The sequence below is a fragment of the Chamaea fasciata genome, unplaced genomic scaffold, assembly GCF_029207755.1.
Source record: "Chamaea fasciata isolate MVZ Bird 193981 ecotype frontalis unplaced genomic scaffold, bChaFas1.0.hap1 SCAF_1, whole genome shotgun sequence".
Lineage (NCBI taxonomy): Eukaryota > Metazoa > Chordata > Aves > Passeriformes > Sylviidae > Chamaea > Chamaea fasciata.
This window is the reverse complement of record NW_027094086.1, coordinates 16304505-16332365: the sequence shown is the minus strand read 5'-3', so window position 1 is coordinate 16332365 and position 27861 is coordinate 16304505. Positions and strand designations below refer to the sequence as shown.

At 35.5% G+C, this 27861-nt stretch overlaps 1 protein-coding gene across 3 annotated transcripts in view; it reads right to left on the bottom strand.

Annotated features, from left to right (window-relative positions):
* The window catches only part of CSMD3 (CUB and Sushi multiple domains 3), a 593609-nt gene that overhangs the window by 419505 nt on the left and 146243 nt on the right, over positions 1 to 27861 (bottom strand). For all 3 annotated transcript variants that reach the window (XM_066177261.1, XM_066177253.1, XM_066177270.1), the window contains exon 4: positions 25212 to 25406. In XM_066177261.1, the coding sequence (XP_066033358.1) occupies positions 25212 to 25406 (195 nt within the window). The remainder of the gene's footprint in view (positions 1 to 25211; positions 25407 to 27861) is intronic.

Below are 27861 nucleotides of genomic sequence, written 5' to 3'. Positions count from 1 at the left end.
GATCGGGCGTGGGCAGGAATTCCATCTCGACTTCTAGGAGGGCCTTGTACCATAGGACAGTTGTCTGTATTGACACCCAACCAAACTCTAATTGGTGAATGGACACACAAAAACAAATCAGCAACCAAAATTCAGAAAAGGAGTGCTGACCAATTGGACCCAGATTGTGACTCAGATATTTTCCATTGGGCTAAGTCAAAAAGAGTTGCTGTGTCCCTGTTCCTTCCGTGGGTCACAGCAGCCAAAGCTCTAGGTGAATTGGGCCATCTAGAGTGCTGGGTGGTCAAACAGGCGAATTTGATGTCCACCGCCATCAGCTATCTCCTAGAAGACGAGAAAATTACCAGACAGGCAACGCTTCAAAACCGTGCCGCTGTGGACTTCCTCTTGCTCTTGCATGGACATGAATGCCAGGAATTTGAAGGACTCTGTTGCTTGAACCTGACCTCAAAGGCTCCAGACGTCTGTGCTGCACTCCGGAGCATGAACAGCTTGATCGGACAAGTGAAACAAGAATCTGAAGATTGGGTCAAAGAACTGTTCAAGGGCTGGGGAGTCACAGGGTGGTGAGTTTCTATTGTTAAAACAATTTTGTTATTTCTTGCTATTCTTTCACTTGTAATAATTGCATTTGGGATCCTACGTCATTTGTTTTTCAGGGCTATCAATGGCCTCATACTTCCTACCCCAGAAGTCAACCACATAGAGCTGGCAAACCTGAAACAGTCTGACTTCCCCACCAATTGTAAGTGGTGGGAAAGCTCACATGCCTTGTCAAAATTAATGTAGTTTTTCTTGTAACCTTGTTAAACAAAAAAGGGGGAATTGTTGTAACCCTTTAGGGGAATGGTCTCTCGCCTTTTGACCCTTCTGGAATTTCCTCCCTACATGTCCATACCTAATTGGCTGAATGCCAGGACCCTCCCAAAATAGGAGACTAGATAAGATCCCTGTATTTTCTTTGTTCTCTCTCTTGATGCCCCTGGACCCCTTTGAGGAATAAACACCTTGGAATAATCTGGAGGTAAGGGACTCTTTTGGATCTTTTGTCCTGTCCCTTTGTAGATATTCCTCCAAAGCCTCTCCAGAGCTAGCCCCGGGGGGGGCTGTGGGGGGAATATTTCAATGGAAGTATTTTGTTTTATAAGTTCTTGTGAAATACACTCTATCTTATTAAGTTTAAAACCTTTCCAGGTTATTAAAAAAAGCTGAGTAGATATGGTTGTTGTCAAACTGCTTTCCTGATAAAGGCAATTAAAATCAGTATCCTGATATTATTTGTGATAAATATTTATTGGTAGCATGTTGAAAATGAAATATATTACAATGGAATCATGCTTTCAAATTGCCTAGATGAAATTAATATCAAAAGGGAATCAGTATGAACATCTTATCTCAATATAACCAGCTTCATACTCTGACTCCTGTAGCTTGAACTGAGGCCTACTACACGCATAAATTAAAGTGTGTTAATCAAGATATAATTAATATTTGCTTACCTTGACCCCCAAAATAGATGGACTGGAACTGTGTGGCCAATATAACAGCATAATCAGTAGTACCTAAGCTTTTTTGTGATGTTGTATCGCCACAGAGAGACACAGTACACAGGGGGCTTTGAGAAGTATGTGAGTAATTTACCAAAGAGACAAGGATGTTTTTAAGTGCTCATAGGAGACATCCATGTAAAAAACTTGCAAGGTAAGATAAGCACCACTAACTACTAACTACTAACTACTAACTACTAACTACTAACTACTAGCTACTGTCCTGCCCATTATATGAGAATGGCTGTCAAGGATATGTTTTCAACACCCTGATACATGCATGTGGACATATTTATACACATTCAGTTGCAACACTTCTCATCCAGTACTTGGTAGATCACATTGTTTAGGAAGATGGTGCGATGGTATGTGTACTGATGGATAGATTTGCAATTCCATCTGGACCAATGGTATTACAGAGGATTTACTAAAGCAATACTTTTACTAAATAAAAGAAGGTATTTAGAGATGCATGAGGAAAAAACCTGAGTTCAGCAGACTAAATTTCTATCAAAGGAATTTTAAAAGATTAATTCTAAAATGAGTTGGCTTTTAATGTCATGCTGACACAGTGCAAATATCGTTTATGTGTCTGGGCACCTTCAGTGAAAGAACAGCAAAGAAAATCAACAAGAAAATACAAATTGGCTGAGGAACCTCATACAATTAATTGGCTGCCAAAGTATTTGCATCAAGTGACAATTCTCAAAGCACACAATGTAATAATAAAGTCATAAAATGCATAACGTGCTATTTTCATCATGATGACAGTGTAACAGTTAGAATCAAAGAAAAACACATTCCTTACATTATAGCATAGACTACCTGAAAGTTAAATAATTCAACAACAGCATAAATTATCATCATGTAAATTAAACATTATGCTAGGAGAACACATTGCATATGATTACTTGTATAGCAAAATGCAAAAGAAGCCCCAAACTGTACTGTTGAAACTTGATGCTGAGTTGACTAAACAATCATTAAGAATTTCAGTTTGTCTTCTTCCTTTTTAGGCACCTCTTAAATCTATAGCTGAGCTTTTAGCAAATTTGGCAGCAGTGACACATTCTGAAAAACACTGCTAAAATTTTCATTAAAATAGGCAACTAGATAGATGTAAATTACTAATCCCATTGCAGAATTCACACACTGGAGAGCAAATACAATCATACTATTAGACAACGAAAATTCACAGAAGGGAAAGCACTAAAAGCCAATATTTTTGTTACAGCTGACCACCACAGAAAATAAAGATTTTCACCTTTTTTTTTTCTTTGCTTGTTTTTGAAGGGATAGATAAGAGTCTGAAGTTAGCTAACTAATTTTCTTACTTTAGATTTTAAATGTTGAAAAAAACCTTGATACTTGTGTCTCTATTAATTACTCTTTTCATTTATTCTAAATTGCAGTTGTTTCTAGAAGTGATCATATTTCTCTGCATCTACAATAACCTCAGCTAAATGAGGATCAATCCAAGAATCATAGAGTGGTTTGGTTTTAAGAGATCTTAAAGATACTCTAATTCCAAGTGCCCTGCCGTGAATAGGGACATCTCCCACTAGACCAGGTTCCTCCAGGCCCCATCCAACCTGGGCTTGTACATCCCCAGGGATGGGACATTCACAACTTCCCTGAGCAACATGTTGCAGTGCCTCACCACCCTCACAGTAATGAACTTCTTCCCAATATCTCATTTAAGCCTACCCTCCTTCCGCTTAATGCCATCCCCTATTGTCCTACCACCACACTCCTTTGTGGAAAGTCTCTCTCTAACTTTCTTTTAGTAGTCTCCTTCTAGGTACTGAGGACGTACAAAATTACTACTATTTTTGAAGCCATGTTCTCTTTACTTCCTATCCTACTCTCTTGTGCAACAATTCCCTATACTTTGCAGAAATTATTAAAAATTAATATCAGAAAGTTTTACTTTTAAAATATCAAAACTTCTAGAAAATCAAAAGTACAGTTCTCAGCCTGTGGTATGCAATTTCAAAAATATGACTAAAGTAAATTACCTCAAAAATAATAACACAAGACCATAGGTGCATATAACAGGTCACTTTATTGTAGTGTTTATATAAATATATATTTATGTACCTTATTAGTAAATGTGTTTTTATAATATGTATAAATAATACACACAGTACTAATGTCTTTACGAATATTGTTTGAAGTATAAATATGAAAAATGTATAAGACTTGTCAGATGTTTTAGCAAATATATAATATTCATTAAAAATGCAGCAGATTTATGAAGTTTATATTTTTGAATTTTTTTTCTAGTTTATTTTTGAGAAAATGCTTTGTTATAATGAATGATTTTTCCCTTGCCTCTTTGATGCGATTACTTGCCATTCAGTCTTTTAATTTGTGGTCAAATAACGTTCATGTATGTCTTCCTGAAACAGTAAAAATTTTTATCTCAATTCAGCAAAGGGAAATGTACCATTTTTGGCAGAACACAATACAGTGGTTAGTGATAAATGAAGAGCAGCAGCCTCTAAATATGATCATATGTTGTTTGACAAGGAAAGAAAAAAGAGAAAATAAAATACAGACTGGTTCATATTCAAAAGTTTGGTTATTTTTGTTCTCAAAACAGATTCATATGCATTCAAGGAAACATACCATTGTTGTTGCCCTGGAAAAATTTGTTTCCAGTTATATATATTTATATCCCTTTGTGCACCCTCTCCATTCCCCCAGCTCTGACCTTCTCATTTGGTCCTTTAATAATACCCTATAATCACTTTATTTTTCTTACTTATTATTTTATCTTCTGTCTCATCTTTGAATTGCAGTAATTTTTTTTTTCCATTAACAGCTTCAAAATTGCCTGTTCCATTTCTTAGAATCCTCTTGCCTGCTGTATCTTGTCTTCTCTCATACTTCTCCTTATTCATAGTCTGGTACTTTAAGATAGGTTTTTCCAGCAATTTCTTTCACTTTGCATTTGCAAGATCCACTTAACATATGGAACTGGAAATCTCACCTAACTTTTCATATACATACATATTAGACTTCTGTATTTGAGCCAGTCACCTTAGGCTCTTTCATAATCATTTATGATAAGTAGACACTTTTACAGTACCTCATATTAAAAGTCCAATATGAGTCTGAATGGGTCTGAATGACAAGGTTTTAGAACAAGGAGGGCTACAGGGGTGGCTGGAAGCTCCTCCATATCTGACAGAGCCAATGCCTGCTGGCTCTGAGATGGACCCACAGCTGGTCAAGGATGAGCCCATCAGTGCCAGTGATAGCACCTTTAGGATAATGTATTCAGGAAAGGCATGAAAACTGCAATTTTAGCTGGAGAGAGGTGTGAGAGTATGAGAGAAATGACCCTGCACACACCAAGATCAGTGAAAAAGGAGGGGGAGAAAGTGCTTCAGACAGCACAGCAGAGCTCCCCTGCAATCTGTGGTGAAGACCATGATGAGGCAGGCTGAACCTCATGGAGGTCCACGATGGAGCAGATATTTACCCGCAGCATCTGGAGAACCTCATACTGGAGCAGGTGGGATGCACCTGAAGGAGACTTGGCCCCATGGGATCTCTGTACTGAAGCAGGATCCTGGCAGAACTTGTGGCCCCACAGAGAGAGAAGAACACTGGAGCAGATTTGCTATAAAGACTTGTGACCCCATGGGATATCCCACACTGGAATAGTCTGTTCCTGAAGAACTGCACCCCATGGAAAAGATCTGTGGTGGAGCAGTTCATGAAGAACTTCAGCCGGTGTGAATGACTCCATCTGGAGAAGTTTTTTGAGGACTCTCTCCCATGGGGAAAGACCTTACCCTGGAGCAGAAGAAGAGTCTCAGTAGTCCTGCCCATGAGGAGGCAGGAATGGCAGAGACAAAGTGTGATGAACTGGCATCGATCCCCATTCTGTGTCACCCCTGCACTGTTTTGGTGGGGGAGGTTGAGAAAATCATGAGTAAAGTTAGGCCCAGGAAGAAGGGACAGGTTGGGGGGAAAGTGCTTTAATATTTGATTTTATTTCTCATTATCCTACTCAGATTTCATTGGTAATAAGTTAATTTCCCCAATTTGAGTCTGTTTTGACAGTGACAGTGCTCCTGAGTGGTTTCTCCCTGTTCTTATCTGGATCCAAAGGCCTTTTGTTAGATTTCCTCTCACCTGTCCAGCTGAGACTGGAGAGTGATAGAGAAGCTTAGTGAGCACCTGGCATCCAGCCAAGGTCAGCCCACCACAACAGGAAGACAAGGTATACTGGACTGAGTCAAGTTGAAGATTGCCACAATGATTTGGGAACTGGAGCATATGACTAGAGGAGAAGCTGAAAAAAATGGATATGTTCAGGTTGGAGAAAAGAAGAATTAGGGGGCACCTTACTGTTGTCTTCAACTCCCTAATGGGAAGGTACTGAGAACATGGAGCCTGTTTCTTCTAAATGGTAAATAGCAAAAGGACAAGAGGGAATGAGCATAAACTGATACATGTGATATTCAGATTCAATGTTAGGAAAAAAAAATTTTCTATGATTGAAGTCAGACACTGGAACAGGGCCCCAGAGACAGTCTCTAGAGACATTATCTTCATCTTTGAAGATACGGAAAGTAGACATGGGCCCAAGCAAATTACTGTAGTTGACCTTGCTGTGGACAGAAGGTCTCCTGAGGCCCCTTCCAACCTATATGATATCACAAATATCTCTCTCATCCTGTCTATTCCAAATCCAGCTAAACACCATTCTGCTTTGTAACTTCCCTTCAGTTGACAGTACTAGAGGCTGTTTAACTCTTTGGTCATCTAACAGTATTCCTAAATACTAAAAGTTTTGAGAAGTGCCATAAAATGAATTAAAAATGTTATATAGTTTTAATAATAATAGTCATATAATATGATAATGAATTATCGTGAGAAGAAAGGAACATGTGATAAATGAAAAAAAACCAAACCAGTCTTAAGCTCTATTTTCAAAGATTCCAGAACAGAACATGATACTTCCATTAGCAAGATAACACAGTTCATTTCCATTACAAAGACAGATTTAACAACATATTTACTCCTGTCCTGTTGAATGAATCTTTCATTAAAATGTTTTCTCCACTAAACATTGTATTTTTGCAAGCATGATTTCTCTGCAGTTGTCAAAGAACATCTCAATTGCACACACAGTTCAGAACCCAGTAGAAATGTTCAAATGCAAATATTTCAGTATAAGAAAGAAACCCCACACTCTTAGTGTTGGTATTCTTTAAGAACTATGGAAATTCATATTTGGAGGAAGCAAGTTAGTAGGCTGATGCAAGTCACATGCCCATACCACATTCTTCTTGCTTTTCTTTTTTCACTAGAAAAAAAAAAACGTTTGACAGAAAAATAGCAGTCTAGGTCCCATTTCTCATTCACTCTCAGTAAATGAATAGTCATATCCTCTTAATGTAAAACTGCCTAAAATTAGGACAGCAGCTCAAGATCCACAGAATTTCTGAGCTTATTATAGAAAGGAATATATTCTTTTTAATGAGGGGATTAAATGCTTTCATTTATTGCACAATTTGAAATGAAATGCTTATGCACAACACAAGCTACTTAAAAAAGAGGAAACAGGACAAACCAGAGAAAGACAGGACTTTTTTGAGTCTTTAATAGTGTTCTTGTTTCCATAGAAACCCTGCCAGTGTGCTGGATAGAATCCTCTAGGGAACTGGTGATCATATAATGCTGCCTAATTGTTTAGCAAGAACTTGTTTTATTTTTCAAGTATAGATCTTCACTTAATACCACATGTATATTGTAAAAGAAGGACACAGGATAAATTTCATGAAAAGAAGAACAATACAACAAGAAAGTACCCTTAAAGTACAAGATAATGTTTTTGGTTGACTTACACCAACTCTACTGTTTCATACTTTAAGTACATAAAATATATATTTAAAAATAAATTAAATAATATAGATAGAAAGCAATCCAATTTTTAAGAAGCAATCAAATATAAAACAGTCCAAGTGACCCTGTAAAAAACCTCCTAAATCTATTCAAGCTGAATTGCATCCAGCCACCTGACGCATTTGGTATCAAGGCAATCTATGCAAACACTGCAGGTTTTTTTTTTTAATAGAACCTCAGTGAGAATACTCTCATTCATCTGTCTGAATATTTAGAAGAAGAAATAATCTGCATATACACATATGCATGTAAAACATTTTAGATTTGCTTCCTGTATGAAAAACAGTGCATCATACTGCATCATACACACTGAACCTAAAATGGCTGTCAGAGGATTTGAGTCTGAAATACAGCACAAACCACATCTCCCGGCACTTACCAACAGATTTTTGAGTCCTATGCCTTGAGACAGGGCTGTCCTGAGTTCCTTTCTTCCTTTTTTCCTTTGGAGTACCCTATGCATCAGTCTTACTCTTAAATGAACTTTCATACTTGCCCTCATTAGGCAGCTCTGCAAAACAGCCTTTATTAAGGCTCCTTATTTTCAGATTCTGCATAAGGCTTCAGTTTGCATGGGCCTACTTTGCTTGTCAAATATTTGTTCACACTAAATATTGTCAATTGTTTTCAGAGTTTCTAATCTACGGTTACAAAATAAATTTCACCAAGGTTTGCAGCCTCTGGGCAGGGGCTGTTATGAGACCTTGAAAATTATGTGTTGACTGTTTACATACCTGCTAGAAGTGTCTGTGACTTAATCAGTTCATTTATCTTCATTTGCTATTTGGGTTTGCTTTAGATTTTGACACAAAGATGAAATGGTAGTTTAACCACATGAAATCTTTGGAGGTAGCTATGACAAATGTTATAATTAGGCATGAACAGTTTATCTCCAGAACTCACTAAACAAATAGATGACAGGGAGAGGAACAAATGCAATTTTGTCCCAGAATTCCATATTCTTTCCTAAATGTACAAGTTATATGGCAGACATCATTAACTTCATGAAGTTTGTTTGTGTGTTTGTAGGATCTTAATGCTTATATTTATATCTTCAATTTTTTCATATTTTTAATAAGTGTGTGTAATATTTATTCACTAACTGAAAGCTTTTACCAAACAGCGATATCCGTTTGATATCAGAGATGATCAGTGTCCAGAAATAAATGTGTTCTCTTAGCATGCTAGAGTTGCTTATGAATTTCAAGCTGTTCTTCAAGTCTATCTAATTTTTGATGGCAAAGCTCTTTCCTAGCAGCTTCTTGACTTGGACCATAGATCTTTCAGACTGTTACACAAATTATTGTACAAAAATTAAGAAAAATGTTGGATCTTTAGAAAGATTGGAAGAGTGAAATACTGGGCATGATGGAAAAAAGAGCTGTTAGTGTAATTATTTGCACACATTTAGAAAATCTCTTAATTGGACCTTCTATGTACAACCCTAGCCAGAAAATGGCTGAAATGCAGCAGAATCAACTATGCCTGCCAACTCCTGTGCTGACATTGTGCAGATTTCACATTAATTTATTCTTGGACTGGAGGGCTACAAAATCACTATTGTCTGTAAACCATTTCCAGAGTGCTGGCACAAAGCGGATAATATGCAGCATTGGAATTTATGTCTGAGAGGAAATTATTTGGCTAATAGCATGATCATTATAACATCCTTGTACAAAATGGCAGGTAGTCTTACAAATAACAGGGTAGACATGAGACAAACAAATATAATCCAAAGATACTTGAAATTAGAATGGTTGTAAGGCTATATGCAACAGCACAAAACAAACAGAATTAACATGCAGTGTCAGACTTAGCAATTCATGATACGTGATACACATTTCTGGCTCTTCTATGCCCATATGAACCTTTGGTCAAGCAATTTATCTAAGGTTCTAGTTGGTGAGCAGAGGTAGTATTCATAATGGAGAAACAAGGCATGTAAACAGCAATGCACTATTAGAGACTGAAGAAGATACTGAAAAACCAGATAACCCTTTAGCTTTTCCAGTAAACAGAGCCTGCAAAAACTATAAAATAATTTCCCTCACTGACCAAACTTAGAAATTATATCTGCAATCTTAAGAATTAGATTACTGCTATTGAAGAAACATTGTTTGTAAAACAACATTAGCTTATGATAATTAAATCAGTTTCTTGCATTTCTTGTGGATACCTCCAGAATCAAGAGGCATAAATTTGATAGAGTGAATGCTTAATGCTTGAAAGCTACACTTGTGAAAGACAGATTTGTGTGCAGATGCATATCACCCTGGATTTACATACACTTTTCCAGAATCATCTTGTAAGTTCTGTAAAGGTAGGATGGGAAAAGGGACCATGGTTCCAACATACAAAATTAATATAGATTTGTACTAAAAGGAAAGGCAGGTAGTGGGCTGAAATATTACCGCACACCCCCCCCCCCCCCCCCGAGAATTACAGCAGTGGGCTTCCTAGGATTAAGTCTTTATTTACCAAAATAGCATATATATTACCCTTCCCAGTAGCATAGTATCTCTATTGTAGCATAATCTTTGAATCCCTTCATCTTGCCCACTTCCTATGTTATATTTTTGCCTCTTACCATCACTATTTAGTTCCCTGGAACTTGGGGAAGTGGCTGTAAAGGTTCCTGGTGGAAAAGGACCTGGGAGTGTTGGTTGGACAGTTTCTGAACACCATCTAGCAGTGAGTCCAGGGGGCCAAGAAGGTCAATGACATTCTGGCCTGTGCCAGTGATTGTGTGGTCAGCAGGACCAGGGCAGGGATTGTACCTCTGCACTCAGCTCTGGTGAGGCCACACCTTGAATCCTGTTTTAAGTTCTGGGCCTCTCACTACAATAAAGACATTGAGGGTCTGGAGTGTGTCCAGAGAAGGGCTGGTGAAGGGACTGGAGCACAAGTCTGATGAGGAGCAGCTGAGAGAGCTGGGGTTGTTTCATCTGTAGGAGTCTCAAGGAAGACATATCATTCTCTAAAGTTGCCTGAAAGGAAGTTGTAGAGAGGTGGCTGTTGGTCTCTTCTCCCAGGTAACAGGAGATAGGATAAGAGCAAATTGTTTCAAGTTGCACTAGAGGAGGTTTAGATTGGCTGTTAGGAAAAATTTCTTCATGTAAGCAGTTGTCAAGCTTTGGAATAAGCTTTCCAGGGAGGTGGCAGAGGGGCACAGATGGCAAGGCTTTATGATGCCTAGGTACATAGGTATCTAGACCTGGATAGAAGTTTATTTCGGGATAGATCAGATGGATAAATCTCTGCTCCAAACACTGTGTAAATGCATTGAGGCAAAGAAAACTATATTCTCAATAATTTCTCCTTACCCTCTCAATGCATCTGTGTTACATGAAAATTTCATTTGTTCCTGTTTTTAACTGATATGTAACTGCAGGTTTTTACATAATGTCCTGGTAGCTTATGTACTATTTAAAATATGTTGGGTAAATAATGATGCAGAAAGAATTAGCAGTCAAAACTAGAGGCAATGAACAGGAAGCTTGGCATGGCAAGAACATGAATATTCCCTTACATAGCTGTATGATTGCTTTCAGGAGAGTCACAATTCAGAAGAAAAAGTCAGATATCATATTTTGAACATGCTAATGCTGTTTTTAACAGTAACAGAACACTGAAAGACCAGCTAAACATAACTTAGTAAGCAGCATAGTCAGTGGATAGCATGACTAATATGGAAACATCCAAACCCCCTGAAAAAATTCATATGCTTCAGCAAATGCTCCAAAATATGGCAGGTATATCTAGAAATCCATTAATATATTTTTACAATGTAAACTTATTAAACATCACTAAACTAATTATATTTTTTCTTGTTTTAGAAATGAGAGAAAATTTTGCATGTTCAAAGTTTTTAATATCACCTTCCTTTAAAAAATACAAAAAAAACCCCAGAAAAATGTAGAAAAGCTTTGGTTAAAAAATACATTCCTACTATGGTTCTTAGACCGTAAGATATATGAAACCTATTTCTTTAGCTTCATTTTAACTTTTTAATGCTACTAGAAGAGATACTAAACTCAATGTCTGTCCAAGGAAAATACTTGCGTAGTTAAACTTTGTGGAAATCTAAATTCATACACTTACCCACTACATTGTTTAAATGTAATATGGTAGTTTTATTTCCAAATACAAATAACTAGGGATGTAGGGAAAAATTCTTACTGACAAATAGAAATAACTTGCTTACAAATGTCTTAAGTACCTGTACTTTTAAGGAATTATGAATGGATAAGTTCATCACAGAAAAGCCATTGAAGACAATAATAAACTTTTCAGAGTGTAGAAGATCTCAGTCTTAGATGCAGTTTCTTTATTCTTACACAAAATGAATCGTTAAATTTTCATCCTGAAATGTTTGAAATTCAGTCCAAGAAGCAGGGAGCGTACTCTAGTCCCTTTGATAACTACAGTTCTTAAAATAACCATGGGAAATTACTACTTATGGGAAAAGAAACAGCTGGTTTACCAATGCATTTTGGACAAAGAGAAAAGTGTGTCACTATTGGGAATGAAGTGGAGAAAAATAATGTAAAAATCATTAAGATGGCTGGTGGTTTTTCTCTGTTTTGCTAATGAACTAAGTATATCGTGTGCAAACAGCTGCATCAGTAAAGGAATTTGGGACTTCTTTTCGGTTTAAATTTAAGAGAATTATCCTTAGTACAGAGAATGAAATGCCTTTTAATTGGTACCTACAGAAGTAAAAAGAACAGAATTATAGTAATCAGGTGTGTCCCACATATTTAATGAAAATATCTAATTTATTATATCTTTCATCTGATAATTATAAGGCTGTTAGAAAGTGAAATGAAACACGCCTTACTGTGTCAACTACACATGACTGAAATATCCAGCCACTCTTCCAGACAGCTCCAGATGAAACAGGATCAAAAGTTGAGGACTGTATTCTACTGATATATGATTGTCAGAAGGAAAAATAAATGAAAGGAAACATGAACATGTTTACCATATGTTGAATCTATATTTTATTTTCTGATTATAATTGAGTACATTTCTATGTATTAAAAACCCCCACAAAACAAAACAAAACAAAACAAAACAAAAAAAAAAAAAAAAAAAAAAAAAAACACAACAAAACACTCCCAAGACTGTGATCAAATATTAAACCTGTAACAACATGAAAAATTATATTTACTGGTAAACTTCTGCTTTTTAAGTCATGTTCAGATAAAACAAATGTAGGAAATCATTTTCATCATTCTTTCAGTTTGACATGAAATAACCACTATCACAGCATTTCTACTTGGTCCTCAAAAATGCAGGAGGACTGAATCTCTAAATACTGCTTTTTTCAGAATTTATATTAAATTAAGTAAGAGTAAATGAAGGGTTAAACCAGAGCATTTTTCGTATAGATGTATGTACTTTGCTTTTTTACTTCAGAAAGTTAGAAAATTGGAATTTGGCACCACACTTTTGGCCAGCTTAGAGATTTATAGATTGCAGTAAATAAACACCATATTATTCTAGGACTTTGGCCAAATTTGTCTACTGAAGCCCTTTAATTTGTACCTTACCAAAAGTGCTTTATTCCATGGGCAGTACAGAAGGATAAAAGGCTTGCCTATCTACCTGGAATTCAACAATTAATGTTTTGAAAAAACAAAACCAAAAACAAACAAACCCAACAACCAATCAATCAACAAGAAAACGAAAGCAAAATATTTTTCATTAAAAACGTTATTTAAAAACCAGAACATTATTTAAAAAGTGGGTCAAGAATTAAAATAACCCTCACAGATTAACTGGGTGAATAACTGAACACATCAAGGCACCAGAAGGAGCATGCTGTGACTATGAGCTGTGATCCATGAAGTACAAAAATTCTTAACTACTCTTTGCTAATCAGGGCCCAATACTTCAAAAGAAGGCATTGATAAATTAAAAAAAAATCAAGAGGAAATTAGTAAGCATTACTAGTGGTCTCATGAGTTGTGAAGTAAGATGGCATTACATAGCATTAAATTTTAGCAGGAAAAATATGTGTGGAGTAAATTTTAAAAGTTCCTTTGAATAATATTAAATACAAAGTATAGAAAACCACTGTCTTTTGAAAATAGGAAGGTTTTTGAAAACTATCTGGACAATTACGTACTGGGAATAAATCTTGCAGTGGAATGCAGGTATGGATTCTTTAAGCTCTTCTGAAATCTTTACAGTTTTCATCCTTCCCTATTGCCTTTTCAACAAGTAACAGGAAGGTTATATTGTATGAGAACTAAAGCGTGTGAGTTAGAGACTTCCTTGAGCTCTTTAACGAACGCACCTTTCCTCATCCTTATCCACGGTGTGTAACAGACTGACATGAGTTCCTTGACTGCTCTAGTGTTCTCTGATCCTGATCCACAAACCGTCGACCAGCCCATTCTGCATGTTTGTCTTCTGAGAGGTTTGCATACATCCTTTGTTACACTCCAGCCGTGTGAGCTGTCCTACTATCTCTGTTATTCCAACAATGCTGCTCTTCTGTAACTCCTGCTTGTGTCCCAGGTTGATCTGAGGGAGGTGTGTTTTCACCTTGACTTATCATTTCTGATGTCACCCATGTGCCCATCATTCTGCATCCCTTGTTTATGACCCCTGTCCACTGCTACCTGACTTAAATGTGGGTCAAAGGGTCTGTTCCCCATGGGTCTTAGTTTAAAATTATTTTCTTTTCAACTTGATTAAGTAAGTATTGATACTAAGATCCATTTTCCTCATGGTTCTCTGAAGAAGACAAAACAGAGAACTAGCAGGTGTCAAAAACAAAGATTCTTTTTTCCACTATTAGTTACACAGTTTTTACATGTTCTGAGATGCATACAAGAATTTTAAATACAAATAATTACAATTATATCAGAAAAAAGTGTGAAATATGGGAGTCTGTCTCTTCTGTCATATTTCAAGAGGAAATCGCCTCAAGTTGTGCCAGAGGAGGCTCAGATAAGATATCAGGAACAAAAACACTGAAAGAGTGGTAAGGCTTTTGAAGAAATTTCCTGGGGAGCTGACAGAGTCACCATCTCAAGAAGTGTTCAGGAGGCATCTGGATGTGGCTCTTGGGGATATGGTTTCGGGGTGGTGCTTGGTTGATGGTTGGACTAGATAATCTTGAAGGTTTATTCCAACCTTGATGATGCTGTGATTCTGTGAATTATATAATATTGTGATATGATATCAAATCTTCAAAATGAGAGACAAGAGGGAACTGTGATATGGAGAGAATTGATGCATAACTGCACACCAGGAAGTTTCTTTCTCTGAACTGTGAAATACCAGCCAATGTTAAAAGTATTTGGATTAGGAAGGTTAAACTGATGAAGCAACTAGTGATCCTAAATTCTCACAATTAAAGTTCTGACATCCTCTGAGTTTGCCTTAAAAAGACCCAGAATTAACTTGATGATGTAGTGCAAACAGAGCTTTCACCCATGAACAGTTTTGTGCAGCTAAGGTCACCTCCACTGACTGACAGAAATGCAAAAGAAATGGTATGTGCTACACTTGTACAAATCTACCATCAAAGGTTTCATCCTGAACAAAACTCAGAGGGCCATCATACAAGATTAATGAATTAACAAAACAGACTGTTAACCTGTATGTTCATTACAGTCAGTTCTGTGAGAAATTATATCTTTCCTGATGGAATCTTTCATACGCATGTAGCAAAACTGCTACAATTTTATTACATTTAAATGCCCTTCCAGAGTCAAGATAGTTTAAGACAAATTGGTTTTGGCCTCTGAATTTGCAGAGCTGATAGAAAAAGTGATTAAATTTTGTGGAATTCCAAATTTATTTTAGTAACGCAATTGAATCATCTTCAGACTTCTTCATCAGTGTACAATTGTAAATATTTGAATTTAAAAACAAGCTACAGTTTTGAAAACCATCCCACAACACACCAAAAGCAATGTCTTAATAAATAAACCAGGAATACTTCCACTAAATATGAGAACAAGAAGATTATTTAATGCTTAAGATGAAGATGCATGTTCCACTGGTGAATCAATCTTCTTGGCTAAGAAAGATGCAGACTTAGACATATGTAGTCTTGAAGAATGCTAAAATTTTAGCAATGAAATCTTTCACCTGCAAAAAGCACTACTGACAATCAGTTATTCTCTTGAGAAAAATATTTGAAGAGCTTTAAATACTCCCCAGAAAACTAATTTGCTATGACTTCTACCTTCCAGATGTAATTACAACTGAGTTATAAATCAGGATTTGCAAAGTGATACCAAAATACTGAACAATATTTTCACAATTTAAATTTATATCCAGGTAAATTCTCATTTTAGGCAGAAACTGAAAGATATTGAAAGGTTTATCAAGTGATAATTTCAATAATGTTAGGAAAATATTCTAGTCTATTTAGAAGCCTATGGCAGCCAAAGGTTTTAGACTAAGCATCTTAGTAAATTAAGTTAATGAACCTGGGATTTACCAGTAATTACTTGCAAGGTATCTCAAATTATTTTACAAATATTATTTCTGCTAATTGATAACTATGAAGAATTTATCCAAGAACAGCATATAGAAAATGAACCTTAGAAGAACAGAAGGAAGGTAAAAGGAAACAATTACCTTGCAAAAGCAGAATTTACTAGCACAAACTGGGATTAAGCTAGTTATACATTTAACACCTGTCCTCTATGAATAGTCTTTTAAGTGTTTCTAAAAAATAAAGAAATTAGTTTTAAATCAGATGTGAAAGACTGAGTCTTTGTTGTAACTGACAATTCTAGAATGGTGCTTTGATGATTAACATATTTTTTGCTTTTCCAAGTTCCTTCTTCCTATTCACTCATCTTGATTGCTCAGAGTTATCTTCACCTTTCAGTTTCAGGTATAATTCTCACTGTTATGTTGTCCTCAGTGAAAATTTTGCAACATAATTTCAATAACGTATGTTAACATTAACAAGTAGCACAACTTTTATGTTCTTTGCCCTTCGTTAAGAAAAATTTTATGGTAACAGGAGATAAAAGCAGTGTTTCAAGCTTTTCATAAATCACCCAATTAGGTTCCACCCACTTGTGTTAGAAGTCCTATTTCCCACCTTTAAAATGGTGGGATTTAAGATTTTGGTATTTAAGAAATTTTATTGTGTTCAGTATTGGGTTAGATTTCTTGAATTTAAAATCTGATCTTTCTTTTTTCCTCTTCATTGTCTTTATCAATTGTTATAACAATCTTTCGCAATTGGATTTGATCTTATTGGCACTTTTCCGGTGAAAAGTAGCAAGATAAGCCATTGCTATGTCTGTCTTTTCCTTACTTTGGTGTGAGCTACAACTTTTCCCAAACATTCTTTTCCTGGAATAATTACATATACTTTATTTCTTCTTGAAGCAGAATTTAATTTATTTAGAAAGAGTTAATTTCTGCTTCTTTTCCCAGTCCTCTATATTCTGTTTGGAGATACAGTGTAAGAGGCCTGTTTTCCAAATTTACATGGTTACCTCACCGATGAGTTTAAATTCCTTTGATGCATATACCTTTTCATTCTGGACTATATCACACCACCTGAGGGTTAGTCCACTGCTAATATAAGTTTCCAATGGATCTTAGGAGAACTCCCTTCCCTACTGATACGAATTACCAAAATCACATAAAGATGTGCAAAGCCAAACTACGTAAACCAAAGGAAGTATGACTCTGATGTTCTGATTAATATTCTGATGTGGAGGTATGCATTTTTGAAGAAAGGACAGGTAAGAAAAACATTTTAAGATATTTGAAGCTTTGAAAATGTAAATCCTGATTAAAAAATGAAGGTAAAAAAATAAATAATTTTCTGTAAGAAAAGTTTCCATAGCTAGATTGCTTTCTGAAAATTTGTAATTTTTTTCAAGTATCATTGCTACTACAGTAGCACATCATTGCATGCCATAAATTTTCACATAGGAGCAGTTCTCCATCCATCCTAAGAACTTTGTTATTTGACCACCATTATCATAAATGAAGAAGCACAGGTTCTAGACATGAATTGATCGTATTAAACCCAATTGGAACTCTGGTGAATAATGTTGCCTGCTTAAGGATGTATAGTGTTCCATCATTATTATTGCCGGTATATTTTCAGTGAGTTAGGACTGCATTTAACAGAAACTATATATATCAGTAATGCTAATATTGGTTTTATTTTAATACAGCAAAACTAGTATATTTTAGCATCAGTATTAGGAATATATGGTAATTCTAATGTGGTAAACATTTCTATTTCTGTACCAATTTCCTGATTTACAGCACATCAATAATGACTCAGAATAGCTTCACATAATTCAGCAAAGTGTTACCACTATTTACAATGATAAGAAATCCATGGTTCTGGTCACACATTAGAATTCACATGGGGGTTTACTATTCATCAGGCTCAGATTTTTTTTTTTTTTCCACACAAGCAGACTGTGCATTTATGTTAAATGTCCCTGATAGTTAGTATCAGGTACCACCCTGAGAAAAACACTAATATAATGAGAAAATACAAGTGTGGTAGGGTACAGTAGTGACAAATTTCAACGCTTTTCCTAAATGGAAAAGTTTGATTCTATTGGTATAAAAAATTACGCATTTTAAAGATGGATAAAATAAAGAATTCACAAAGCTCTTTTATTGCAAAAATTCAAAGCAACAAAGGGTATTATATATTTCATTATTTGAAAAATAATTCTGGGTATTATTTTGCAGATCTTCTCTGCCCTGCTTGAAAGCACACAATATGGTACTTGAAAACACCCAACCATTATTCTACTATTTCAGTAAAATAGTACATCTTTCTCATAATTTCCTCCCCCCAAAGAATCTTAGTTAATGTCTCTAATTCTAGGGAGTAGCATTGGCATTTGTAGACCATTTGTATTTTTTTAAATACCAAACATAAGAATGATAGCCATTCTACGCCACTGGTTATGTTCTAAAAAGGATCTGTGGAACAAGCTCTGGAAAATTGCTCATATATAATTGCTTCTATATAAAGACATCATTCTAGATATTTTTGTTTGTTTGTTTTCTTTTCAATTTTCTCAAATAATCCAACATGTTTCTTATCCAGACTCACACAGCTATACTGGGGCTTTTCCCAAGAATAACTGTTTGTATATAAGAAGTAGCTTCAGGCAGAAAACTGCTCATTCCCTGTGAGATGTAATTTATTCCTGCTTTTAAGTTAGTGCACCCTATTTTCCTCTGTGTATATTGTCAGTTCCAGTAGTTAATGCACTACGTGGCATCAAGTGCAGTACTTTGACTTTATATCCTGCTTTGTTCTTTCCACAGCCTACACAGACCAGCTTACAACAAAGATGCAAAGGCAGTCATCTTATTTTACTGCTTATATTATAGGTTCTATCTGACATGATTTCATAAAATCATAGATCCATCTGCAACTAAAAGTATCTATCCGTGAAATGCTTATACTTACATATGATTATTTCTTGGCAATTATGTGAAGTTTAATTTTAGTTGTTTTTTCATCAAAATTCCATACTATTCTATGCCATATATAAACAAATGCAATCATTAAAGAAAAGTGTATTGGAAGGTCCACAAGACACTTTATTTTAATTTTAAGCTACTCTCTGTTATTTCTGACCTAAAACTTACTTCATGAAGTTGAAATATTTATAGTCATGTATCTGTGTACTTACACAATTATACCAGTGACTTGCAATTAACAAATTTTTCAGTCCAGTGGGTTCTGCATCGAGGAAATGGCAAAGTATTTAAATAGTGAGCTGAATATTCTATTTCAATTTTGACACCTGTTAGATCACTGTTAAAAAAAAGTGCTTATAAGTATCTCATTTCAGTTCATTTGGAATAAAACCACTGACAAAGAAGAAATAAATTATGCAGATGGGTAAAAAGAAATGTATCTTTATAAGTACGTACATATATATTGCAGGAGAATTATAGAATTCTAAGACTTGGAATTTGGTATGAACCTCTTCAGCCTTTTATGTCTCATGGCAATATATTCAAGAAATAACTCAATGTCCTCCCAGAGAAATAGTAAAGAAAGCTGAAATACATTTCGTCAATGGAAAAAAATAGCTGGTTCAGTGGGTTGTGCACTTCTCTGCTCAAAATATATGTTTATTTAGGCAAGTAGAAAAACAAAGTCTCTCGTTGAAAATACAAAAAGAATTTTTATATTGACAAATATTTTATAGCTATATGTACAGGCAATCGTGAAAATATTTTATTAGAACATATAGGAATACAAATACAATTGTATTCTGTACTTGAAATTTCTGAATTCTAAAAAAAAAAATTTAGAATGGAGATTCTTACAACACCCATTTTAGCATGGAATATTTTTTAAAAGCATAAAAGAATACTTCCTTAATTATGAAAGTGTCTAATTCTTACAACCTTTACAGAATGAAAATATTATATATAAATGTAGCATTATTTATTCCCCTCAGTAAATTGCTTTTAGCTCACTGCATTATGGAAAAACTGCAAGCTGCAACATTAGGTCAGGACTAGGTGATATAATTAAGCTTCTGTCACATTTCATGATTATAAACAACCTTATCAAAATTAATTTTCAAGGGAGAAGGGTTTATTTAAAAACTAGTCATAGATTGTGCACGGTCTAATTCAAAGAATCACAGAACCAGTAAGGTTGGAAGGCAACACAGAGGGTGATCTGGTCCAAACTTGCTGCTCAAGCAGGCTCAGCTAGAGCACATGGCAGAGGATTGCATCCACCAGGACCCCCAGGTATTTCTCCACAGAGCTGCTCTCCAGATCAGCCTCCAGCCTTTGCTGGTCCATGGGGTTATTCTTCCCCAGGTGCAGGACTCTGCACTTGCCTTTGTTGAATTTCAGACAGTTGTTCTCTGTCCACCTTTCCAGCCTGTCAAAGTCTTTCTGAAGGTCTCACAGCATTCAGGTATTGGCCACTCCTCCCAGCTTTGTGTCATCAGTGAACAGATTGCCCTTTCATCCAAGTCACTGATGAATATGTTAAACAATACTGGGCCCAGTATGGAGCCTTGGAGGACATGCTAATGACAAAGCTCCAACTAGACTTTGTGCCACTGATTACAACCCTGCTATTCAGCCAGATTTCAATTGGCCTCTGTCGACTCATCCAGTCACCAGTTCCTGATTTTGTCTAAGAGTATTTTGTGAGAGACAGCGTCGAAAGCCTTGCTGAAGCCACGGTAGACAGTATCCACTGCTCTCCCCTCACTGATCCAGGTAGTTGTTTCACTGTAGAAGGCAATCTGTTTGGTCAAGCCTGATTTACCTTTAGCAAATCCATGCTAAATACTTCTGGTTGCCTTCTTGTCATCTATATGGATACAGATGGCCTTCAGAATGAGGTGCTCCATCACCTTTTCAGGGACTGGAATCAGGCTGACTGGCCAATAGTTCCCTATGTTCTCCTTCTTTCCCTTTTTGAAGACCAGGGTGAGATTCACTTTTTTCCAGTCTCCAGGCACCTCTCCTGATCACCACGAACTTGAAAAGATGACTGTGAGTGACCTCTCTACAGTGTCCAGAAGCTCTCTCATGGAGGTATCCTATCAGAGCCCATGGACTTGTGAATGTCAAGTTTGCTTAGGAGTTGTCTAACTCAATCTTCCTTCACCAAGGAAAAGTCTTCCTTCCAAGGCTCCTTTACTCTGTGTCAGAGAACCCTGAGGGCTGATCATGTAAGTGAAGATTGATGCAAAAGAGACATTTGATAACCCCGCCTTGTCTGTGTCCCCTGTTACCAGGGTCACGCTCCATTCACTAATGAGCCCACATTATCCTTTTATATTCCTTCTGTTATTGATGCATTTTAAGAAGCCCTTCTTGTCCTGGACATCCTTGGCCAGATTTAATTGCAGATGGGCCTTGGCCTTCCTGATCTCAATTCTACTTACTCTGTCAATCTCTCTGTGTTCACTCAATGTGGCTTGATACTGCTTCTAACTTCTGTGTATTTCCTGTTTATGCTTGAGTAATGACAGGAGTTCTTTGTTCATCCATGCGTGTCTCTCTCCCCCTTTGCCTCATTTTCTCCTCATTGATATGCATCATTATTGGTTCTGGAGGAAGTCACCTTTGGATATCAGCTAACTCTCTTGGACTTTTCTTCCCTGCAGGCCTGTTTCCAAGGGATTCTTCCAAGAACATCCCTAAAGTGACTAAAATCAGCTCTCCTGAAGTCCATGGTTGTAGTCTTACTTGCTGCCCTGATTCCTCCTTTACTCCTTCCTCCATAGATCCACATTTTCATGGTCACTGCAGCCAAGGCTGCCCCAAACTTCACAACTCCAAGAAGGAGATGCTGTTAATATGAAGCTGAGCAGCTCACCATTCTTTGTGGGATCCTCTACTACCTGTGACAGGAAATTGTCATCAGTGCTTTCAAAGGAACGCCCTAGGCTATTTGTGTTTGCTCTGTTGCTCCTCCAGCAGATGGCAGGGTAGATAAAGTCTCTCTTAAGAGCCCGTGCCTGTGACTTTGAGGCTGCTTCAAGCTGCCTGGAGAAAGTATCTTCCACTTCCACCTGGTCAGGCTGCCTGTAGTAAGCACCCACAGCGGTGTCACCTTTATTAATCTGCTCCTTGATCTGAGCCCATAAAGTCTCAACTCGCTTGTCATGCACCCTAAGGCAGATGTTGCTACATTTCAAGTGTTGTCTCACATAGAGAGCAATTCCCCCACATAGCTGACTAGAATAAATAAATAAATACTATTTAGCTTTCTTACAATTAGGGTATTTTTTTTTAACTTCTAATAAAGTAACAATATTTTAATGAACACCAAAACATGCAGGTGAAAAACTGTGCATTTAGACAATGTTCAGCTAGAAAGTGGATATGAAAGAAAGCAATCATTAAGTATGCCCACTGATTTTTCAATAAAATCCTATGGAGACAAGTAAAGGAATAAGTTATTCCTCTATGAGGAATAACTCTTTTCTTCATGAATAAAATTTGGCCCAAAAATATATAACTTTAAAAATGCAAATATTGATATAATTTAATAAATAAAGAATTAAAGCATTTAGTAGGGTATCCTGAATATATGCTTGTGGCATTACAAAACACTGTTGTTTCCAATGAAATTCCCCACTTTGAGACCTCAATCCATAATAATCATATTGCTAAAGCACAAGCCTGACCTTTTCCTCATCTCTTCATTTAAAGTGAAGGCAATGTAAGAGGAACTATCTAAAATAATAATAATAAAAAAACCTCTTCAAATTTACTTATTCTTATTTTTTGCTACTTGTTACTTGTTTTTTGATTGTTACTTGAATTACAAGAGGTAGATGAGAATCATATTTACACACCGATGATTTACAGACATTTATGATCTTAAGTCTGCTGACTTCTGTGTGACTGAAATACAATTTTTTTTCTGAAATGTATAAACAAACAAGCAAATAAACAACCCTAAAATTAATATTGAATAAAATATAATTTTTCTGTTCTTGGAGTATTTCTTGCTTGTGTCAGGATCCTCTGTGTTAGATGTAATGACCATTCTAGGGAACAATAAGACCTTTATTACAGGAAATCTTTAAGGATGAGCATTTAATCAACGAGTCTCCGTGGCAAACAGTGAGAAAGAGATAAAAAGCTCATTAGTCTGTAATCACCTTTAGCAACCTTTTGCAGAATTCTGTGTTGGATAATTGTATTAGGCAAAATTAGGAGAGATTCATTTGAATGGATTCACAAGGGTCCATTTTTTATGTAAAGTCAGGTGTTTCTGATATAAAACATTGACTCAGAAGGAACTCTTGAAAATAATTGGTTATTTTTCTTTTATTGGACATGGCCCAAAAATACCTTAACAGCAATTTGTGCATTAAGGCTTTAAGCCATTATGTTAAGACCTAAATCAAGACTCTGTCACATTTTCAGGTTATGTTTCAGTAATTTGTAACCACCATTATTAAAATACATACCTTGGTTTGCAGTTTGGGGTTTTTTTGTTGTTCATTAAACTTTTACCCCTTAAATTTCTCACTGCTTTACATCAAAGAATTGTCTTGTCAAAAAAAAAATGTTTTCCTCCTGCATGAGTTTCTCCAGTTAATCAAGCTGTTGTCTTAATCCTCTTTCACATACATGGAAAAGTTTGAGTCCTTCAGTCTCTAGACAAAATAACATTTTTGAAACCTAACAGAACTTGTTTCTTCTTTTTCTGAATCCTTTCTAATTTGTTAACTTTATTTTGCCTTAAGAAATGACACTGTGCAGATAATGACCTCTCTATGAGTTAAAAAAAAAAAAAAAGCTTTTCATATTCTCATGTAAATAGTCTTCTTACAAACTAGTGATGTCTAATCACAGGGCTACTTTGGGAGTTTACCATACCAGTTCAAATTTACATAGTATATTTTCATCTCCCTTTGGCGCAAAACGAAAATATATATCCAAAGAACTCCTGAAAATATTGTATCAAAAAGGAGAATGTGTAACTCATTCAAGAATACAATTTTTTATGCCATTCATTTAAAAATTGACAGATTAAGAATTTGAGCAATGGAGCCCATTAGACTTTGACATTGTTACAAATGTAAGTCTTTTACAAGTTAACATATTCTCATCATATCTTTTGCATTCTCATCTCCAAAACACAAATTCGGATATATGCCTTGATTTTATATCTCCTTCATTATTAGCTAGCTTTTTTTCTGGGAAGTAGGAGTGGAAGATTAAGAAGTTATAAATATTTTTACTGGAAAACAGTATTATTAAAAATAAGTTTATAATTTTTTCAGGACCACGGATAAACATATTAAATAGCTCTAAGCCCGGAATAGAAAATGAAAGTATGTTATTTCCAAAGACACACTTTTCTCATACATAATTAATTTTTTGCAGTGCTGGTTAATCATGTTTTAACCAGTCTGTGTTTATTAGAATGGTAATTTCAGCTGGAATGGTTTTGTAGCCTCTGCAATATTTCATCAATGTTTTTAGACAAATATAAAGGTTGCATTCTGTAAATTTAACCTGTGAATCTAGAAACTGATCCCAAGGTTACTTGACATATTGTCTTTGGTTGTGTATAGCAGTGATATTACCTTCATTTTATCAGCATAATCTCCATTTGCTGCTGTGCAAACATTATTTGTCTTTTACAATATTTCTCTCAGAAAATAAAATTTCTCTAAGAAAATAAGATACCGGGTTCCTTACTGCAGCTATATTTCTAATATGAGCAGTGGGAAAGGATTTGACCTATAGTATTTGTTAGAATACAAGGGATATCCTATTTAGAAATCTTAAGAAAATCAAAGCTGACTGTCAATGAGGTAAGACCCTGTAACTCAATTTTTTTTGGCAATTCCGTATTTCTGTTTGCTCAATAGCCAAGTTGACAAATAATTGCTCAAGAGTCACCAGAGAAAAAGCCAGGTCTTAGGAACCACTAACAGATCCCAAATCTTCATTGCCATACCTGCAAGTGTGTTGTACACAGATATTTATAATCTACTTCTTATTAGGTTTCTAGTTCTCATTACATAACGTGTATTTTAAAATAAATGGTAATTATAATTTTAGAATATTGACCTAAAAATTAGTAGGTATGTATGCTGAGATACATCATATATGTGAGCAAGAGATCAAAATATTCAAGAGAGGGGTTCTTTAATCATGGTTTAAAACTTAATTATTAATAGAGAGATTAAAAATTGTTAATACTAATGTATATATTCAGGAACATTATTGTAGGATTTGACTTACCTCTACAGATCGGAACAGGGAAGTCCCACGATGCTGTAGTGACAGAGTTGGCTATGCAAGTAAGCTGTGGGTGTCCATCCAAAATGTATCCAGTTACGCAGCTGTACCGGATTTTGTCACCGACATCAAATCTTGTACCATACAAAATACCCTTTGGTGGAACTCCAGGATTTCCACAGGAACTGCTCTGTAATTCTGGAAAAGATACATATTTATGATTTAAAATATTTTTATAATTAAAATGTTGTTATAAATAAGTATTTCATTTTGCTTATGAATATAGAACACAGAATAAAGCAGCTTTGGAGAGATAGTGTGTTTTTATGGATATTTTCAACTTTCAACACTGAAAATCCATTGCTGACTTAGGGCATTTAACACTTGCTTAAGTACCCACATATCGAAAGGTAAATGAAAATAAGCTTGAGGTTTTCCTTAAGTTCCAGCTGTCGATATATTCATAATTTTTATTAAACTGATGCAAAAGAAATCATTACATACAAACAGGAAACAAAGCAACTTGATCTATTTCTGACTTTCAAGTTATATAAATGCAAAAAAATAAAGTCGTAATACAAACATGAAAGCACATCAAATTCAAATTGAAGAAAATTTGGAAGAAAAAATTAATAAAGACAAGAGAAAATTTTAACAAGCATAAGCCTGAGCATGATCAGGGAGTTGTTTAATGATTTAATAGATCTTAGATAACGAAGAAAACAGATGAGATACTGTGGATAACTGATTTCCGAGCAAAGAATTAGTCAATTTAATCCTGCAAAATACCACAGGTCTGGTACCTTCTATAATACAGAGCTTTAAACCACTGAGAACCCAAAATGACTCATGGCTGCTCTTAGTCTGATCTCTGAGGCCATTAATTAGAGATCAGTTTCAGTAGCTGGTACTCACACTTCAACTGTGTACCCTTTCGACTGGTGTTTCAGCATCATAAATAGCTCAATTACAACATTTTCAACCGTTTGCTACCAAAGTCCTTTAGTTAATGGGCATTAAAACATAGATTTTGTGCAAGTGTGAACAAAAGATGTTTCATAAACTCATCCTGAGCTCTTCAAAGCTTGTAGCAAGTATACTCATCAGCCTAATGCTAATGGGGAAGAGGCAAATCAGTTATTTGGATTCATACCAAATTCCCCTAATCTAAAAAGGAAAATTATGGAAGAAGAGAGGGTTATGTATGTATTGTTTTAATTTCTTTTCCTGAATTCCATGTGACTAAAACATTCTTCAGTAGCCCTGATGTGCTCATGAATGTGTGCACAACATATTTAAATATCTAAGCTGTTATAGGTTCCAATTAAAGAAAAAAAGATATAAACACTTATTAAAACAAATCAGTATGTCTCCTAGCATTCATTACATTCTCAAACTTCAAAGCCCAGAACTAGGAGGTACTACTAGATTTCTGATACCAGCCATGAAACAAAACTATATAACAGTTATTAAAAGGCAAAATCCACTATAATCATAAATACATTCTCTATATATCCATGCATATATAAACACTATATATAAAATATATGCTAAAAATGAGTTAATTTGCAAGTTTTTATTTACCAATCATGTTTTGATGTGAATATGTAAAATATGCATATTAGTTGCTGATGCCATGCTGATGCTGCTATTTCCTGCTTTCTCTTACATAATAAACTGTGGGTTTAGACTCGACTTTCATTACCTTGCACTATGACACAACACAGAGGTAGGAAAGTAGCCTATGTCACCTTGGTGACTTCAAAGCTCACCTAAAGAACTGATATGCTTACCACTGCTTTATTGAAGTCTTCTGGGCTGAAACAACACTCCCCTGCCCTCAAATCTGCTTGCAAGCTCTACAAAGAAGGCAATGCTACAGCTACTCCTGCACATTTGTGCAAAAGAATATATTTTAAATCCTCTAACAGTTTTCAAGGCTATTCAATTTGTTATTTGTCATCACAGCATGTCAAAATGAAGGTAAGAATATCATCCTGTGGATTTTGGTTATCATATGAATCATATTATATTAACTTGAAAACTCGGCCTGTACACAGTGTTTTCATTTTCAACTTCTCCCAGAAGATGAAGTCGTTCAGAAGCCTGTATCTCTTAGGGCTTTGTAAAAAGGTCGTACCAAGATTCCCTGTCCTTTGAAATAAGAAATAAAAAGATTAGCAATGTCACTACCTAAAATTGCTTCCTTTGCTTTTACTGCTGTCTCACCAAGAATTACCCACAGAAGGTAATTTATTCTTGTGAAATTACATTATATTTTAAAGCACTAATTAAAAATCACCCTCCTTCTAAAATAAAACTAATTTTCCAGTTGCAATACTATATGACTCATCTAAAAGGAATTCTTGGCATTTTTCATTAACTTTTTAACTTTATGAAAATGGCCTGGGAGCATGTTTCTATTTCTAACCCTTCAAGCCATTTTATTCCTGATTCTAGATAAGAAAGTAGAAAAAAATAAATTGTAGACTTTTAAGTATATTAATTTATCCTGTGAGTATTTTCATTTTGAACATCTACAAGTGCCTTTGATGAAAGGGAGATAATTTACCAAGTAATTCCATTTGTCTTTTTTGATAGGTAGTATCTATTTTCAAACTGAATGTGAGACTGTACTACCAACTCCCTGATA